Source organism: Rhinolophus sinicus, chromosome 17 (genome assembly GCF_057876585.1).
Source record: "Rhinolophus sinicus isolate RSI-liver-muscle chromosome 17, RSI-T2T, whole genome shotgun sequence".
NCBI lineage: Eukaryota > Metazoa > Chordata > Mammalia > Chiroptera > Rhinolophidae > Rhinolophus > Rhinolophus sinicus.
The window spans coordinates 94,905,471-94,926,600 of NC_142517.1; the positions used below are offsets into that span (position 1 = coordinate 94,905,471).

Sequence of the window (21,130 nt, forward strand, 5' to 3'; positions counted from 1 at the left end):
TTGAATTAGATACAGTGGACAAAAGAAAACAACAAAAAACCAACACTGATAAAACTGTGGTATATCCTGTTTTGATCAATTTTAAGTGTACATCAATCAAATATATGAGTCTCCTTCTGCATGACATTTACCTTTATGGGGTTTTATAATTTATTGTCTGCATGCCCATTTTTTTCTGGGTCCCTCGAGACACCTAGTTGCAATTTTAACTTCATATAAACTGACTCAAGTACTTCAGAGAGGATGTAAATAGGTTTGGACCCAGCATTAAAGTAGCAGAAGCTAAATATTTTCTAGTTCAACAGATTATCTTTGGTGACTTCAGGAAACAATATACTAAAAAAAAGTTCAAGTTTGCTCTAAGCGGTGTAATAAAGTTCAGTGTGAGTAAAAGTCAATATATGTAACGAATCAGAATATCCTTGAACAGTTTTGGTATTGTACAATGTTGATGTTGTATCCTCTTTTGTGTTGCATGTTGATTGTCAGTATTCTTTTAAATCTGTTCAGATGATTCTGGCCTTCTAATTTTTTCCCCCCCAAATAGATTTTCTCAAAAACAGTTCTGAATATTTCCCCCCCAGATCCATCCCCACCCAAGTATTAGTTTCAGCCAAAGCAACATTAGATGCCATAGAGGAAAGCCTAGCAGATATGCCTACGTCACCTTGGAGGTGGATCCACCAATCCTGAAATTCACTGGTGTGGACGTTTGCTGCTTTTTAGCATCCATGGTCCTTCAGTCACAGTAAATCTTCCAGAAAGTTGAAAGGGTCTCAGAAATTTGAGTAATCAGCAACAAAAAAAGTAGTACCTCATAACTCAAAGTAATTAAATCAATGCAGTGTACTAAGCAAAAGTCTTAGAACTACAGGCTGAACACACGCGGTCAGAGGACCAAGCCAGTAGTAAGAATTTCAGATTAGTTCTATATCCTAACATAGAATGCCAACTTACAAATACTGTCTTCCCTTCTGTTCACCCCCCCCCCCCCTTATAATATATGCTCCTCAAGCAGCTGTGTTAATTCACTTTCTGAGCGATTTGGTATATTTGATCAGGCCATTAAATTTCTCCAAATAGCCCAAAACTAGTGGAATTTTACTACTGTTGTGAACACTTTAATTCTTGGTTAAAGTTGTTTGCCAAATTAAAGGTGTAGTCTGTTGTGATTTCAACGATGGTATCATAACCAGTTTCTTTTCTTTTCAATGTCCTATTAATTAGAGAGGAAATGTTTCTCTAAAAATATAGTTTTAAATTTTTTCTCAAAACATTGCTGATGAAGCTTACCTGTAATTTAGAAAATATATGAGAAAAACATATCGGGATACTTTTTAGTAAATTCTCTGTTTTGAAAAAGTTTATTTTTCTAATTGCTTGTAATTTCTGTGCTTGCAATGGCCCAGATATTTTGTTTTTCCGTTTACCACAGCCAGAATAAATTGTAATCTTAAAAAAGTAGTTTCAAAATTGCTCTTGATTGTACAAGGCAGTCTTTTCTTAAAACATGACCAAAAATGGAGAAATCGAAGAAATTATTTTAAGCCTTTAAATTTTAAATTATTTTTAAGCTGAACACTATAAAGGGGTTGGGATTTCCTTTTCATTATTTATAATTGGCTAAGATTGACTTTGTTTCTTCATCTTGTCCATATTATCATTTTATTTAGATGTTCTCTTAAGGATTACTCCCCGATCTTAGGCTGAGGGTAATATCTTCTCTGATCTAATGCAGGTACTGCCCTTCTTTTGTTTTAAAGGCTTGTAGCTTTAAAAGTACTAATTGGCACTGTTGGTAACATCTGACCACCCCAATTTTTATCTTTTTAAACCCAAAGAATTTGATAGTATGATAAATTGTACACTTGTAAAATAATCTGGTGTGCATTAAAAAATTACTAACAGATGGCACAGCTTTTTCTCAAATCTTACAAACCTAGGTGATCACAAGCTTTAAAGGCTGATCACACAAAAAACAGGCTCATGCTTAAGTCACATTTAACAGCATCGTCTTGTGTGGGAAAATTTCAAGAGCACTTGAACTTGATCTGTATAATACTGGTGGAAAATAATGGAAATTCGTCTCCTTGAGTGGACGAAATGTAATTAGCTAAGGAATCCATTGTGTCTTATTTATTTGCCTTTTCACATTCATGATGTCACTCTTTTACCTACATGGATCCCATCACCATACTGCCCCACACATCCTGCTCGTAAAGAATCATGTCATAGTTCCTCATCTTTATTAGGGAAGCTTAGAAATAAGCTGTTTACATTTTAAACATGCCACATGATAATGAATGCATGTTTATATGGGAAAAGAAGAGTCATGCCTCTGTTAGGAACTAGTGTAAGAATTGACCTAACTACATCTCTCCTAAAAAGAACACATGTGCATATGAAGTGTACACACGCATATTTTTTTCCGCTGGCAGCTAGATGGACTAATGGCAATTAGGTGGGATATCCAGATAAGTCAGGCTTAAATATGGAGTGTGATGGAGCAGGGCCATCAGTCTAACTCAGGGAGGTCCACCAACAGCATCTATTTCTTCCCTACGCCTGGGGATCTATACATTTACAAGATAGTGCTGATTTGTAGTTTGTGAAGTGGGAGGCAAATAGGAGCTCTTGTTTTCTATCCAAAAGAAAGTGCTTTCGATAAGCTTTACTTTGGGTCTATATAGAAGGAGCACCACCCACTTACTAAATGATCTGGAGCATGTTTGCTCCAAATGGTCTGATATTCTGGAGCCTTAGTTTTTTCATATCAAGAGAGGGAAATATACCTCCCCTGTGGGACTTGTAAAATTTAAAGATGACATGTGCATCAATGTCATGTATACAGCACATGTTGCTACGTCACACTTCTCATTAATTAAAACAATAATTCAGATAGTTGTTTAAATATGTTAGTACATTTATGAAATTTACTGCAGATTCACTGATGTATTTTTCATTTCTGGAGAAAACTGTCAAAGGCATTTTACACTTAGTGCATAATATTTTTTTAATGTGTTAGCGTCTTGCAATTGTTAAGTACTTTAAGACTTCTATTGAAACATCAGAGAATTTAAACTTATTTATTAAGTTGGTCTGAGACATCAGTATTTGAATTTGTCTCCCATAAGGCAATATAAAGTAGTATCTTTTAATGTAAATTTTACAATATGAAGCCTTTTTCTGAAGTGATCATGATTGAAATCAAAGAATTCCATGTATCCAATTTCTTAAATCATGAAAAATCTGATAGTGTGACTTCTAGTATGTAGGTGGTGTGCTAGATAGGAGATATGATAAGCTCCTTGCCATCGTAGCATTTACATTCTATACAGAAGAAAGGCAAGAGGCAGAAGGTCAAGTTTGTTTGTTGTTTTAATTAACTTTCTCTTGCTCCTTAATCTTGCCCCTGACTGACATCTCTCCCACCACTTCATGCTGGAACCTCCCAATTAGGTTTGTGTGGAAGCAACCTAGGATTCACGAAATTCTGAATTTCAACTCAAAGTTCAAACAACATATCTTAGAAGACTTCAAAACACTGTGATACTTTACACCATTAATAGTTTTTGCACTACATTTTCTATTCAGTAAGTTTTGTTATTGGCCCAGGAACTGAACCATTTGTGTCTGAGAAAGATTGTCCCGAACAAATACCAATTTAAACGATTTTTTCAAATACTCTTCAGATAGATAGGTCCTTGTTTTCTCTTTTGTTTTCACAGGTAACTATAGAATTACCTGGCTGCGGGATGCATTTATTTTTATTATTTGTCCATGAGTTAATCATGAGTTCTCAGGTAATGAGAACTGTGTGGATAATTCTGAAGCTTAATGTAACCCACCAAAAAGAGTTTGTTTAAACTGTAGCTCAGATTTTTATTCCCCAGATTGTATTCTCTTCCCGATGTGTGCCGATTACCTTACTTGCTTGCTCTTAGGAAGAATATAGAATGTTTACATTTGTTTTCACATGTGCAGTGCTGGGGCAAGGAGTGTCATTATCTGTATCTTAGCATGTGTCCCTTATGAAATGAAGCACACATTTGCCAAAGAACTGAGCTGGGTTCTGGAATAGTCTTGTAATCAATAAAAGAGAGGGAAACAACTAGCCATATGGATATTGAATCTCTGACCCTATTCTGAAGAGCCCTGACTCTGATTAATCAATTAAGCTTGTCACTTACAAGTATCTTCTTGGCCTCCTGCGACTCTTTAGGATTAAAATAACAAAGATTGGGAATGAATGTTTACTTCAATTTGTAGCTATTTTAGGGATTTTCTTACTTGTCTGGAAACATAATGAATAGTATTATATGCTTTTATTGATTTTTTTCTATTTTTGCAACTTATAAATATGTTTCCAGGAAGTAATTATCCTTCCTTGATTTCCTTATTTGATTTCCATAAATTCATTCTGAATTTCTGAATCCAAGACCCTTGCATACTCAGCCTTGATTTTACTTTGTTATATGTCTCCTTTAGAATACAAGTGAGTTTAAATTTCAAGAGTAACAAATTATACACAGTGTCTGGAAAAGGTATTATCTTAGTAAGGCATTTGGCGGTGAGAAAATTTCTCATGCTGGACCAAAACTACAGAGAAGAACCAAGCATAAGAATCCATGGAGAAAAAAAGGGATTTACTGTTTGAGAAGTATTTTCAGCTGGTGTACTTGTAACTTGAAGGAGCAAGTGTTTGAAAATGAGGCTTTCTCCCCTCAAATACTGTGAGCATTTATCATCTTTATTTCTCAGGTATAGTCATAATTCCTCCATAGATTTTTATTTCAGTCTGTCCTAACGCTGACTGTATGTAAATTCAGAATTATAGCCAGATGGTTGGACGAGGTGATAAAAAGCAAACCTGGTTCTGCAGGAAATGAAAATTGCCCATAAGGCTTTGTTTTTACCTTTAAAACAGCAGGACATTGTTTCATGAGACCTGTGAAGGAACTAATACATTAACTTTAATAGCTATGAACTAAATTAATTTTTCATATGCATGCAGAGTACTACCCTGTCATACCTAGAATTGTCATAGAGATTAAAAAATCAATCAACTTTCTTACTTTTAGGAGATAGATAGCAAAGGCTATTTTCTTCCCAAACTACTATTTGTATTGCTTCCTTTTTATAGGATTCACTTTTAGGTTCTGATCTTAATGACTTGGGAACCAGACACCTGGGGGAATCAGCAAAAAGTGTCCACTGTTTCATCTGCCCCCCATTTCCCCAGCACTCAGCAGCCTGCCCCTGCTTTGGAAAACATTAGAGAGGGTTTTCCTGGATGATTGCTTTAGGCTACATAACTGACTGGCTCTACAACACGGGTATCCAGGAGAACCAGCCAAAGCCAAGTCTTGATAGGGACCTTGAGTCACACATAAGCCAGCAAAATAGGTGTGTTTTCAGGAGACTGTTCTTTCTATTGTTCCGTGTTAAAATTGGGATTCATGAAAAGGTCCTCTGGTGATATGAACTAGATAGACAGAAAGGTAATAATTTATACCTTCACAAAGAAAATCATCCTCTTTCTTTAACTATGTCTCTGCAGGGTGGCTCCCACTTACCTGCAATTAGCAATACCACTCGTCTCAATGTAGTCTATAATCAAATTATCATAGGTATGCTTCTGCCGCAGCAGCAAACAGCCAACTACCAATTTATAAATGGCTATGAGGTAAAAATGAGAAGTTTCGTAGGAGAAATGGAAAGAACAGAAATGCAGCTGCCATGGACCTGAGCAGCAGTTCTCCCAGACCTGTGTTCTCAGCTGGCAGCTCACCAAGCTGTGGAGAGGGCCACGTGTTCCACTGGGATAATTGCTGTTTCTGCATGAGTCTCTTGTTGCTTCTCTCTGATGATCAAGTGTGTTTAAACTCCTGGATGAAATCATGTTGGTTTTTAACTGGTATTGTAAAGTGTACCAGCAAACAAATGAAATTGGATCACGTTCTTTGTATGCCTGTAACCCAAAGCAACATGGAACACCAGTGGAGAGACCCTGATTGCCAATTGTGCCTCTCAGTTCCACTCCTAAGAGAACCTTTGAAAGACCTGTAACAAGTTATGATTTTCTTGTAATGCTGTCCCTTTTAATGTCACCAAGTAAAATGGAGAATGGTCATTTTATTGCTTTCAAATTGACATTTTCGTTCTTTCTTTACGAGGAATATGTACTTACCTGGGCATCCTTTTGTTTCAGATTTTTTTCTTTCATTTTCCTTTCTTTCTCTCCTTTTCTTCCTTCCTCCTGTCCTTCTTCCTTTCCTTCTTTTGCAAATCTGAAGAAATTATTTACACTTGAAGTATGTTCTAAGAATATAAATGAACTTTGCATACGAATGGACAAATAAATGAATTAGTAACATCCTGGTGAAAACTCTTTACAATGTGATTGAAGTTTAACTAAATTCATTTTTTTTTTTTTTTTTTTTTTGTAATCTATAGGAAAAAAGAAAAAGGAAATGTTAGCGTATAATCTGTTTTTCTTAGTTTAACCCTTCTTTGGGGTACAGCCACTCTCATTTTGTTTCACAAGTCCATATTGAACTGGTGATGAGTACATGGCCGCTTTAAGCAACAGCCTTTGGATGAGCAATCCCAAAGCAGGTCATGTATAATCAAAAGACTTGAGGCGATAATAGTTAAAACAATTCATTTCTTCTTTTTCCTCCTCCTCCTTCTCTCTTCTCTTTTCTCTTTTCTCTCTTTCGTCCTCTCTCCTCTTCTTCCTCCCTTTTCCTTCCTCTTTCCTCCTCCTCCTATTTTCCTTTCTCAATTTAAGATCTCTGTGAAGCAGGATGAAATAGGACTAGGCAGAGGTAAAATTTTTTCAAAGACTTAATTGAGTGATAGTAGCCTTTAAGAAAAGTAGAACTACTAATAAACATCGTTAGTCAGGAGGAAGAACTGTGATTTTGCTGACCCCGGTTTATTGTTTACATCTTTATCTAAAATAAAACTTAAGTTTGAGGCTTACAAAATATGAAATCCTATGGTCATGGATATGTGATATTAAAAACATTACTTTTATTTCACAAGATTAATACAAATAAAGAATTAAAAATCAATTTCTTGAAATCTGTTCTTAAAGTATTGATGGTGACTAGAGTAGTAGATATAAATTTTTTACATCAATGATTTTTGATACCAAAAATTTATCAAAAATTTAATTTTTTATCTGATTACCAAGTACATTAAAATTTAGATTCCAAAGAATGAAAGAACAACAAAATTATTAATGTATATTCAGAAATATGAAGTACTTGTGATATTAAACCATAATTAGTAAAAAACAGAAATTATTTAATTCTATACATGGCTTCTCTGTTAACAATTCTTACTGAACTACTTACCTGGGGGTGTGAGCAAAAAATATTGCTAAATAAAAAAATGCTGTAATTTCTTTGATATGGCGTAAGATTTGAACTATAAGAATTGTCTTTTACTTGGTTATAATTTTTTTTAGATTTCTATGAGGCGTGTATTTAATCCTTTGTCTATCATTTGTACCAAATAATTATATTACTACCAGTGGTTTTGTTTAATCTAGAATGCAAAAAAATGATTTGTTTTTTACTAGAGTATATGTTAGAAGGCATGCGTTAATCTGAATTGTTTACATTAAAAATTGATAACACTCTTGTAGCCAGATTGTAAAGTAATGGGTATTATTTCACTTTCTCCCTCTCAAACAAGATATTTGTTTTGGTTTATTTTTGTTGTTGTTGAATTAATGATAAACTTTAAAGAAATAAAAGCTGTTATTGTGACTCTTTCTTACATGTCTCTGTTGAAAGGAGTCCTTAGGGACCATCCCAAACTGCACTGCAGTTTATTTCACCAAGGAGAATGTCTGGGATCTATGACTGGCCATCTGGGGTACCTGCATCTCATTGTCATTAAGAACTCTTAAACCCATGCAAAATACTTCTCCTCTAGTTCACAACAGCTTGATATCTGTTCTGTAGGTCAAAGATCCAGGCAGAATTGACAGCACTGCTATGAAGAGGTATTCTGGCCAAAGAGAGTTAGTACTGAATTGTTTAAGGATGGTACTCTAGGCAATAAATCAAAACCTCTCATCTCATTTAGTTTGCAAAATAGTATGACACAGTGGTAAAGAATCAAGTTTTTCAGAAAAACATAATTTCAGAATTCTCCTGCTCTAAAAATTATACTCATCATGTTAACCCTGCTTATCAAACAGGGTTACCATAAATAAATATTTCTGAACCTTTAATCTTTTAGAAAATTGTAAAAATTAAGTATTGCAGTTTCTCATTGGTATGATGACACCTATGTATGCACTATATAACATTTCTCTTTTAGCACTCTAAATCAGTATTCTTTTAATTCTTTGTTATGATGTATTTTTAAAATAGTATTTCTAGTCAGGAACACAGGTTTTGATTGCAAAATCTGTTCAAGGAAATGAGATAAATTATGTGACAGTTTGGTGGTTAGCAATCTGAAATCATCTTTGAAGCCCTTAATATAATTAGTGGTTTCGTTTTTGGTCTGCTGCATTCAAGTCACATTAGGTTAATGTAATTAAAAGCAGAAAAGATTTTGTGTAGCCAAACTAGTTAATTAGCCCCAGTTGGTTTAGTATGTTAACCTAGAGGTGTATGGATAACATTGTGGGGTGATGCCTGAAAAAAATTCCTGTATAACAGATACTGCAAATCATCTGACTTGCTTTAGGGTAGAACATGAAGACATACCAAGGAGTTCATTTTAAGTTCATCTTTATTTCTGATTTTAAGAACTGATTGCATGGTAAGCTGTATACTCCATAGAATAACCAGACAAAAAGTTTACTTCATTTACTGTTTGGAAAGAAAGCATGCTTGTTAGTGTGCAAAGGAAAAAAGAAAACGTTTTTCTTCTTGTATTTTGGAAAAAGGAATTCTGATTGTAATTTTTTCATGCTTACCAGGAATATAAAATGAATCTCTTCACTTTTGACTGAAAAGATACATCTTATATCTGATTGTTCTTTATTATCTTGTTACTCAGTAAACAATTCAAATAAAGGAGATGAAAGCATCTAGAAAGGGATTTTTAACTGCTGCAGAAAAATTCTTTTTAAGTATTAGGAGAGAAGACTTTTTACGCCTAAGGAAAATAATCATTTACAGGTCCTTAAAGGGAAAATGCTAATATATAAGAAGCCTATATATCAAATACATTGGGGTGTCCCATATCTTTATGTCTCTGAAACATTTTTTTGAAATCAGAGTCTGTTGCCAAGAAAAATATGAAGTGTAAAATATTTGAAAGTTTAAAATTCTTTACCACCTTCTTCTCTTTTCTCCTCCTCTGTCTCCTTCCCAAAAAGGAGCAAGACCACTGGGATCTTTGTTTTGTTTTGTTTTCATCAAGTATGTAGATAGTCCAGACCCCCCTTTAAGCACTGTCTAGAGCTTATGGAAATGCGGCTTCTAATGTGGTTTACCACTGTGGGCTGTTAAGGTATATGGTAATGAGGAAGTAGGGACCTCTGCTGTGGATTTTTGACACAGGCTAGATGCCAGCATATTGTCTGAAAGTTTAACACATTCTGCTTCTCCACTACCGGGATTATGTTAATTGAAATAGTGCTGCTGCAGTGCAGTGTTTAACGTTGTGTCTGTTCATTATACAAACTCGTTTTTGATAGGTTTACAATTTGGCTGTCGGATCCAGCTGCAGGAAGAGACCTGCCAAGAATATTTCTTAGCTTGTTTTAAATAATGATGTTTTCACATTTACAGTATTTTGTGTATGTTAGACATATTTTTTCTTTCTATGTAGAGAGAGGAAACGTCCATTTTTGGTTTCCAAAGGGGCAGTAAGATTTAAAATGTATAAAGTTACCCTTTACAATCAATATTTTTATCTGACTCAACAAAATATATGATTGTCAATAGTATGTACTGCTTGAAAGTAGGGTCATATTCCTTTTTTTTTTTTTTTCCTTTGTTTATTGAAAAGAACAAGCCACCATGCAGTACACATTTGTGACCATAGAGAATATAATTATGGCTTTTGATTAGCTTTGTTTCAATTCAGTCGTTGGAATAATGCCAAAATCAATTTGAATTTGTAGAAATTGAAAACTATAATTTTTATCTACTTTTTTTATTTCTTCATTTGTCCTATTTATTTTTATTTTATTATTATTATTATTATTTTATTTTTTTTTGTCAATTTCTGCCTCTGTAATCTCTGAGGAAATAAGTTTTCCCAGGTATAGTGAGGTTTGTTTCCAGTCTTCCATTTAAGTTGTAACATATACTTTGGGATCCTTAATCATTATTGCCAGTAAGTAGAGAATGGAATGTAGTATTTTATAATGAAATTGTCTTATTAATAGGGTGGAAGGTGTGTGCTGATAGCGATACCAATCTGGGAAGAAGATGAGGTTTCCCAAATAAAATAGACATTTATTGTTTTGCATAATTTTAACCCCTCCTGCCTTTTGTCATTTTAATCAAGCACTTATCCTTAGGTCAGGGCCAGGTCTTTAGAACAAACTTTCTCAACCTCAGCTCTGCTATTGACACTTGGGTGTGATAATTCTTTATTGTGGAGGACTCCTGTGCATTGCAGGCTGTTTAGCACCCTCCCACCTCCCTGGCCTGAACCCACTAGGTGTCAGTAGCACACTCTCCCCTTCTCCCACTAGTGTCAACCACAAATATCATTGCAAAATATCTCCTGGGAGAGGGAGAGTGATTGCCCCCTTAGAGAATCACTGTTTTGGAGGAAGTGAAAAAAACATATTCAGCCTAAGAATTACATGCTTCTAAGCCTTTGCTGTATTGGTGAAAATGCACTTTTTTTTTTTTTCTGACAAAAATCAGTGGAACATGTGTTAGTAATACTTTAAACGAAAAGCTTCTGGATGTAGCCTAACAAAGAAATATTGCTTTTGATTAGCCAAATACCTATTATATCATTAAATTCATGTGTCATATATAATTATAATGTGTAGGCATTTTTCTAAGTGCTTTATATGATTTATCTCATGTAATCCTCATAACATCCTTGAGATGTGTTTTAGTGGTATTCCCATTTTAGAGATGAAAAACAGAGGTACAGAGAAGTTAATACCTTGCCTAAAGCCACACATGTATACTGACAGGCGGTCTGACTCCAGGGCCCATGATTTCCAGTGTAGAATATCTACTTTTGATCACTTAAAAGATTATCTGGGATTTAGAAATATATATTTTTTTAATGTTTGTATATATTTTGATTTTGAGTTTGGTTCCAACCTAGATAATGTTGGTACAGAATACTTTGACAGGAAAACAAAGGTACAATTTAGCTGATTTTAGTTAACCATGGATGATTTATATCTATGCTGTTGTCACACACAAAAAATGCATTTTCTCATTAAAATGTTTCCTAAGTTTGATTTTTATTTTCAGGCCTAATATATTAATTGTTTTTCACTGATTCAGAAATTATATATGAGCAAACAGCACCGAGAAACATATGCTTTTAGTCATATTATGATACTAATGAAAAAAGCTTCTCGAGATGCCTGATTCATTAAAAATGTTTTCTTGTAGAAAAAAAATTGCCATAGTGGTCCATGCGGTTATAGTTTGTTTACTTACAAAGGGCAGATAAAATATTTTGTAAAATGCCTGGTGAGTTACTTTTAATTTGAACATTAGATGTGATTTAGCGAAGAAGTATGTAAAATAAATTTGTATGAAACAATCATAATTTTTCTATTTATATTTAAAGCCAAAACATAACTATGCATTCACATAGCATAAGTCTCCTGGTAGATTGAGTTAGAAACTGCTTCCAAGATAAGCCAAGTATAATACATACTTGAGGCTATAATAACAGGGTGTGTACAACCTACTCTTTAGGACTTTATAGCTTTCTTTGAATTTTTAGTTCACCTCAGTTATTGTTTCCTCCCATTCATCTCAACATTGGAATTTTTCCATGTCTGAGAATCTCCTGGCAGTCTCCTCATAACTCTTGTTAACTAAATTCCCCTCCTTCTCCATTATACAGATTCTTTTAAAATATAATAGCATTGGACTGTAATATATAATGTTAATTGATGTCCCACGTGTGCATAAGCAAGTTGATTTAAAACTCTACATTCCCAAGTACTTAAGATTTGTAAAAGTAAATCAGTACTATGTTATACTGAAACTGTAAACAGAAAACTGTACTGTTGAAAATTATTTCTGTTTTATCATGGTTCAACTCTTATTTTTCTACATATTTGAGTATCTTTTAAAATTATTCTTAAAGCCTTATATTTTATTGTAGATATAAATCACTGACAGGTTTTAGAACAAAAAAGAATATTAAAGCATGTATTTATTTTCTCTTATTTTGCCATAACTGTTATTTATTAGTGTGCAATCCATTCAGAAATTAACTGACCATCTAAATATACAAGAACATTTAAGGTTAGCTTCTGAGGCATAGGAAGAGACAGTATCTTGTCCTAAGTTAGAGAACCAATAAAGGGACATATAGAACCACATCTGACATCACTTAACTTCCATATCAGGAATAGAATATATCACCTTCTTTTCTGCTGGAATTATTTTGTTTCCATAAGATTTTGGAAATGTTTACGTGAGTGTTTCAAAATAAATACATGGTGAAAGGTTACAACGAATCTTCTTAGAAGTATCTTGATTATTATTGATACTCAAATTTTCTGAACCTCAAGAACTCAAGTTTATTAAACAGCAACTATGATAACAGAGCTCTGGGCTATGGTTTTTTTGGGTTTTTTTTTGTTTTTTGTTTTTTTTTTGTCATTTATGCATCTCAAGTAGCCAAAAACACTTACCTTGCTTAAAATCTTATCTCTGTTCCAAATTGCTGTATGACATTGGGCAAGTCACTTTCCTTCCACAAAAGTATTTACTATTTACTGGGCATTGTGACAGGTCCCGGAAATATAAAGAGGTGTGAGATATACTTCTCTGCCTCTGAGTTCACAGTCAGGGAGGAATTCTGGTATTAAAAGCATAATTAAAACATATTGTGATGATGAGTGTAGCAGAGGTATGTGGGAAGCAAGATTATACTTTTCTGAGCTGCTGTGTGAAAAATGAAGTTATAACACTTTCCCCTTACACTCTTACAGTAGGGTTATGCTAAAGACCAAAATTTAAATGATATATTCACACAAAAGCAACTTTATAAAACATAAAATAGTTAGCACTGTGAACCAATAGCCTTAAGGTGGGGTATACATTGATTTAAGAAACCCACCTTGAGACCTTATAAGATCATTGCACACGTGAGAAGAGATATATGCAAAAGGATGCAGATTTTAGTGCTGTTTATAAGAGGGGAAAATGAAATACTTTAAACATCTATCAATAAGGAAATAGTTTGGTTAAAATATAGTAAATTCATATTTTATGGTGGAATACTCTGTAGTCATTGAAATTGATGCTGAGGCTCTGCATACAGTGTCTTCGACATGTAAGATGTAAAAATAGCCTCAATATATTGCTGAATTGAAAATTCAACTTCCAGAGGAGCATATATCACATGATTCTACTTTATCTATATCCATATATTGGGGGGAGGGGGGAGGAGAGAGGAAAGAAGAATGATCACAAAGTATTGACGATAGTTAACTTTTGGAAGTTAACAGGTGACATTTGTTTTGCAGGTGACATTCTTTGTAGTATTCTGTTTGAAAATTTAGGTTAGTATGTATGAAACCAATAAAACTATTATTAGTATATCTTGTAACTGCTATAAACCTTTATAGAAATGCTCCATTGGATAACAGACTAGATTTTGTCTATAAAAGCAGTTAACATTCAACAAAAATTTTTTGTGTGACTACCATGTGCAGTCATAACTCTCGGTATGAGGGATAGAGTCATGAACGATACAAATAAAAGTCTCTGGATGGTTTTTATAATAGTACCTAGAGAATCATGATCATTTTCTAAGTCAAACAATATCAAGTTCTAAAGCCACAGAAATTAAAACTACTCTGTTAATATTTATTTTGCTCAAATACATAAAGACTTTATCATAATAACTAGTTTGGATGTCTGGATTGAAATAAGGCCAGTTAAGCCTTCTGAAAGAGTATGGCCTCACCTTTATAAAGTAGTAGTTTCAATAAACTCCTAGTGTATGAAAAATAATTCTGTTTGGATGGTTCCCTCCCACCCCCCTTATTTCCTTCCTGTTTTCTTTCTGTCTTTCTTTCTTTCCTCCTTTGTTTAGTTGATGCACCGTACAGAATTACTGTGAGGTCAAAACCCCCATGAAGAAACATTCTGGAACTTATTCTTGACAAAACGTTTTAAGGTTAAGAGCATTATAGCAATTCATGGGCAATTGGACTCAATTCCCACCAAAAGCATATTAACTTAAGTAAAGATAGTTAACGTTTCCACTTCCCAATCTTAATCCATGGTCAGCTTCAGCCTACATATTGTGCTGGGAATCTGCTTACGTTTATAAAATTAATTCTTCAAAGAATGATATGTTCAAGAATGTACCAGAATGAATTTCCAGATGATTTGTTGGGGTCTTTCAGACTCGGCCTCCTAAGCCCCAAGAAACTTACTGGGTGGCAGCAACACCTATATTTCTTAGGACATGTCAGGTTCTCCAGTGTTTTGGCAATTAAGATACATTCCCTTAAAGCAATTCTGGCTAATTAAGTAATTAGAGACATTTTGATTTCCACATCTTATAATACTAGCTAATATGTATTGTATTACATATTACATAGCTACTTGTAGCTAATATCTATTTACATATTAATTATAATCATGTGGTATTAAGAGTTCCCTTTTTCTTTTTTCCACTCGCTAACTAAATGATTCATGTTTTTGGGGGGCGTTCTTATTGAACTAAATAATATGAAAGAACTTGGCCAGTTTGGAAACAAATTTCTATTATATAGAATATAATAACTCTATGTGAAATGTAGGTGAGTAGAAATATTCGCCTCTTCTGTACTGGAATACATTATGTTTAAAGTCACTACCTATAAATATAACAAATACTACACATCAACTTTGTGATATAATTATTCTTTGTTTGTATACTTAGAAAGTAGACTTCACTTAGGAAGACCTGTCACGTAAACATAGCTTAAGCAGTTTTACTAGTATGCGTGTGAATTATTTATTTATTTATTTATTTATTTATTTATTTATTTATTTATTTTAAGATACGAGGAGGAAAGCTCATGATTACTTACACTCGCAAAAGTGATGCTGGAAAATATGTTTGTGTTGGTACCAACATGGTTGGGGAACGTGAGAGTGAAGTAGCAGAGCTAACTGTCTTAGGTAAGTGCCATTTTTCTCATCTGCTCGCTGTAAAGCTTGTTTCCTATTATTATTTAGTATCTTTATACAAGGGAGGAAGAAATGACCTTTCTAGAAGGCTAACCAACATATGAGGGGTGAGGAGGTGGGAAGAGCAGAGAAGGAGTCAGTAAAGCAGCCTGACACAAGCAGCCAAGACGTGGGAGGAAAACTGGGAGGAAACACTAAACCTAGGGAAGAGCTTTCAGAAGTCAGGAACTATGGTATAATTTTCTAAGCAGTATTTTAAATTATAAATCTGTTGTGACTGAACATGGAAAATCGTTTTTAGTTGGTTCATCTTTATTTTTTCTTGAGATGGCTTTTTCTACTTGTAGAGAGACCATCATTTGTGAAGAGACCCAGTAACTTAGCAGTAACGGTGGATGACAGTGCGGAATTTAAATGCGAGGCCCGAGGCGACCCTGTGCCTACGGTACGATGGAGGAAAGATGATGGAGAACTGCCCAAATCCAGGTATAGATCAGAATTTGGTGATGTGATGAATCCCCTCAGAATTGTCTGCAGTTCTCTTCAGACCACTGTTCACATATGTGTCATTAAAATAGTCTATTCCAGACTTCTGATCAGGGGCCAGACATAGTACTAAAGGTAATTAGAATCAGGAGGTGGTTATGCTTTCTCTGAGGGTTTCAGATAACAATTATACACTCATGACTCTGGCCGGCCCGTGGAACCCTTATAAAATGTGATATTCCCTAAAAAAGGATTTTCTTTTGTTCAACCAGACCACAGTTAATACCATTTTTTTTTTATACGGGGGTTGGTAGAGAAAGGAAGAGAGGTACCACATTAAAATTATGACTATGAACCAATTAAAAAGTGGGCTTCCTTTCCTTAGCTACAGCATCTCCAGGGACTAGTAGAAGAGGTCAGAGTTTGTTGATATCTGTCAAGTCCTTAAATTGGCTAGGAGCAGAGATACACTTCCAGCCTTAGGGAATGAGCAATGAAATGAAGCTTTCAGACACTGTCTTTAGGCTGTCTTTGCCAGTGTGTCTATTCCTTCAGCATGCATGGGTTGACCCTGCTCGGTGGTGGGATTAGAGCAGTGGCTTAGACACACTTTAGACATACTTTCCGCTCTCAAGGAGCTCACAGAAGGAGGCATGTGTGGATAAATACAGAATAAAGCAGCACAACCTTTGGTCACATAAAGGTAGACCTGTGGGAGCAGGGAATCAAGAGGGACTTCTCACAGGGAAGTGACATGTGAGCAATGTCTTGAAAAAATATGTATTGATTCGATACGCAAGGAGAGAAGAGTATTCTAAGGAAAGAGACATCACAACATGCAATTCTGAGAAAGAACATGTTTTGAATGGTGGAAAATTTTGCATGGCTAGCTCATAGGGCATGTGGCAAGAAGTTAAGGGACATCACGTTAGAAATACTGAAGTCAAATGATCAAGGGCTTGTGTTAATAGACTGAAGAATTTTGAATTATGTTGTGTGCACACTAATGAGATGAGAGAATATTATGAATGGGATTTATTAGTTTTTAGAGAATCATTTTTTTTTAAGCACTGTGAATATTAACATTAATGTGGGGAGAGACCAGTGTCAGGATCCATTGTTCTTGTACATATAAGTGATGTGAATAGCCTGAACTGAGAGATGAAATGGAGAAAGGGGTCCGTAGTGGCAAGAAGTTTCTGAAACTGAATCAATGAATTGGATGATTTGTTAAATATGGGGAGCTGATGAAGGAAGACCGGTAGATTGTGTTAGAAGAAGGAGTTTGTTTATTTGATAGGGTAAGAAAAGAGAGTTTTATTTCACATATTAAATACTAGATGCCTGTGCAATATGACACCTAATTATTAATTGGTTGGAATTATGAATTTAGAGCTTAGATGAAATAGGGGTTGGAAATATTTGGGTTGATCAATATATAAACTATAATAGATAGTATAACTCAGGGATATTATATGGAGTAAAAGAGGGTTAAAGTGCAACCTTAAAGTGCAACTAATAATTAAGGGGAACCCAGCATTGAAGGGGAGGGAAGATAAGGCAAGGCGACTGAACTTTCGAAGGAGACTGCATTCAAATATCAGTTCTGCTGCTAAACTAGCTGAGGACCAACACTAGGTTACTTTAGCTTCCTGTGCCTCAGTTTTCTCATGTGCAAAATGGGAATGAGCATAATAACTTCATATAATGGTTATACCAATTTTAAAAGATAAAATCGGTAAAACACTTAATGTTTGGCATATAATAAGAATTGTCGGTCACTATCTTTTCATGTTAGTGTGAGTATAGTAGCTTGAAGAAAAAAGCAAGTGCCAAGTTTCCCCCAAAATATTTTTTAAACATTAGTTTAATATTTTATCCCACATAAATGTAAAAACAAGATCTTTTCTATCTGCATGCTAACTTTTATTTGTTGTTTTAAATTTTCTGAAGAGAATGTTGCATGTGATTTGAGGCCTTGATGTGTCTTATTTGCAATGATGAGATCTTTCAAATAGAAAGTCACTTAATTGTGCTTTCTTTTGTTATGTCACTAGATATGAAATTAGAGATGATCATACCTTGAAAATTCGGAAGGTGATGGCTGGTGACATGGGATCATATACTTGTGTTGCAGAAAACATGGTTGGAAAAGCTGAAGCATCGGCTACTTTGACTGTCCAAGGTAAGGTTTGGGGAGCACTTTCTCGTGGTTATTTTATTATAATGTTGATATTTGAAAAAAAAAAATTCTTTTTTAGAGTAGTCTATATTAACTATAGGCTTTAAATAGTGCTAGACATTTTATTTCAAACATATTTGAAGGAAATTGTTGTTTTGCCTGTGGGAGCTCTATAAGTGTTTGTGACAGAAGTTAAATTACATTTTCAGAATTATGCAAAGTTCTGTCTTGGTCAAGTAGAGGAGGAGAATGTGCTGTAATCTCTGGATCTTCCAACATAGATCCCTTTTAATCTCTTAATTAAATAACAGCAATTGCCAAAAAACTCCGTCTTTGAATGCAAACACATCTACCATTTCTTTAGATCCTGCGCTTTTGAGAATCTACAATTTGGGACACAAAAATGAGAAGATTGTATTCTTCTCTAGAATGTAAGATCCATCCATAGAGCAGGGACTTTTGCAGTATTTTTCTGTGGACACAGTACCTGTGACATAACAGATACTCAATAAAGTGAATGAATTGCATTGGCACTCTGCTAATTTTGATAAAGATTAATTATTTGGTGTTATATGAGCCAAAATGTATGTCATCATCTATGGCTACAGTTTTTGAATGTCAGCGTCATGTCTTTTTATTTTTTTATTTTTTTTTATTTTTTAGCGTCATGTCTTAAACTAATATGTAGAAATGGTTCAGTCACCTCCTTTGTATCCATGATCCAGATGTTTTTCATTCTCGTAATCCCTTTTCTCCTTTCTCCATGATGTCATACTGATTATTTCTCACTATATCTCATCTGAGAATTGTCTCTCATTTTTTTTTTTTTTCCTTTTTAGGGACAAATTGTTTATTGTGGAATTTGAGAGACATTGACCTTTAAAAAACATTATGTTGGTGAAAAAAATTTCCTATTTTGACAAGTATATAGAGTAAACAGGGATCTTGGCCATAAACCACTTAGCTTGTCTCTTGGTCTGACATTCGCAGCACTTGGTGCCGTCATCTTTTCTGAACACTGTCTGTCCTCTAACGCTATTATAAAGAAAAAGGTGCTTTTGAGGGAGTGCTTCTACTGTGGGCTTTCTACAAAGGAGCCTTGTGGGCTTTTTACAGTAGAAAAAAGAAATAAAGAATAAAGAATATTTCCTTCCTGTCTCTAAAGCCATTATGTCCCACTTTGGGGTTTTTAGCTGAACCTCATAAAAACAAAAGAAAAAAGAAAAGAAACGATCAAGAACAAACATTGAATTTCTAAGACCTGGACTGCTTCTCTTTAATCTAAGTTAGACTTGAACTCCACGTGAGGCTAAAACTGTAAGAAAAGAAAACCCTTTCACATTAAAAAAAGCATAAATTTACGAGATGTCAAACCCAAGTTCAAAAGCCCTCCAGAGGGAGTGAAAGGAGCCTAGGATGAATACAAGACATGAAAAGGTGTGTCTATCTCCAGGCAATTGTGACAGGGAGGTTGATTGTCTATCACATTAGTCAGAGAGACGTAGTGTTGCACTTTATGTTTTCAAGTTCTTTACCTTGGGAGTCTGATGCTTTTTATAAGTAATAGCCATTCTGCTGTGTCTACACTAAACATTGAAATCAAACTAGAGTTTCTTCGTGCAATTTTAAACTCAATTCCAAAGCTAATTCAGCCTTAAGTTGTCCATATGGAATTCCTGCTCCCTAAACTTGCATTTCAATGGAAATTGGGTCCAAATGATCAAATCCAGCAAATACTTGAGGAATTGAGTTATTTCAACTGCATTGGGTTTTCTGTAAACTTATGAGAGATCTGTATATAGTTGTGACGGTATTTTAATCAAATATTAATATATGCCTACTAACATCACTGTTAAAATACCTTTAACATGCTATAATAATATACACAATATGTCAAAGAAAGCAATATGATTCCCAACTGTAAAAGATAACAACAACGAAAAAAACAGGGAACTTTTCAAAGGAAACTTGAGAAGGTATATATTTTTTTCTTCATTTGAGATTAAATGTAGAAAAAAAATGCTAGTTACTACAAAGGAAACTCATTAGAAATGAATCCATTTGATAGCAGGAAACGATTATAACAAGAAATTCAGTAGTGTAGTTGTTTTTGATTTCTGCATTTTACGTGTGGTTCATTTTTAGAAGGCACTATTTGAGTCAGTATGGGATTAGAGATAATCTTCCTTTCCCTCACTCCTCATACAATGAATATTTAGTTTGGAGAATTGATGTTGGGCAACAAAATGCTGTGCTCCAGGTAGGAGTTATGAGATACTTGTAAAACTCTCTTAAATAAAGGGGACTGATTTTTCACCCTCAGTACAGACATGATTAGTTCCAACATTAAAAAAAAATAAAATTCAGAATTATTCTTTTTTCTTTCCTTTTTTTTTCAAATCCCAATTCTACTTGTTTTCAAGACTATCTATGTATTTCCTTAAATATTCCTTCCTTTACTCTAAGGATTTATTTGTTGTTTTACTTGCATAGTGTTTACAGTGCTTAGCTTGGTACTGGGCATCTAGTAGGCACTTTATCTAATTAATACTGGTTACAATTTGAAATATGAATATGGACTCCAACCTTCTGCTTGAGGGGTAGAAATATCACATGTATGTCCGAGGGGAAATTCAAGCCCTTTCTGGTGGCTTTGATCCTGCCAGCCAACAGTAGTTTCAGTTGGATCGAATTTGAATAGATTGCCATCAATGAGCGCTGCCTGGTGGTCTGTGTTTGAAAGGGAGCAATGTAAAACCTAGGATCAGGCAGAGTGTGCCAAACTTATATGAAGTTTGTTATCTGAACTTGAATACCTAAACTTATCTGAAGCTTGGTAAATACCATGTTTCCCCGAAAATAAGACCTAGCCAGTCAGCTCTAATGCGTCTTTTGGAGCAAAAATTAATACAAGACCTGGTATTATATTTATTATATTATAATTATATTATATTATATTGTATTATATTATATTTATTATAAAGACCTGGTCTTATATTATAGTAAAATAAGACTGGGTCTTATATTAATGTTTGCTCCAAAAGACGCATTAAAGCTGATTGTCCGGCTAGGTCTTATTTTTGGGGAAACACGGTATACAGATTCTCAGTCATGTGCCTGGAGCAGCTGA

At 34.4% G+C, this 21,130-nt stretch overlaps 1 protein-coding gene across 8 annotated transcripts in view; it reads left to right on the forward strand.

Moving 5' to 3' along the window:
- ROBO1 (roundabout guidance receptor 1) overlaps nt 1-21,130 on the forward strand; it is a 1,115,129-nt gene that overhangs the window by 985,745 nt on the left and 108,254 nt on the right. For all 8 annotated transcript variants that reach the window (XM_019750008.3, XM_074333370.2, XM_074333356.2 and 5 more), the window contains 3 exons: nt 15,203-15,323; nt 15,680-15,818; nt 17,876-18,003. In XM_019750008.3, coding sequence (XP_019605567.1) covers nt 15,203-15,323; nt 15,680-15,818; nt 17,876-18,003 — 388 coding nt within the window. The remainder of the gene's footprint in view (nt 1-15,202; nt 15,324-15,679; nt 15,819-17,875; nt 18,004-21,130) is intronic.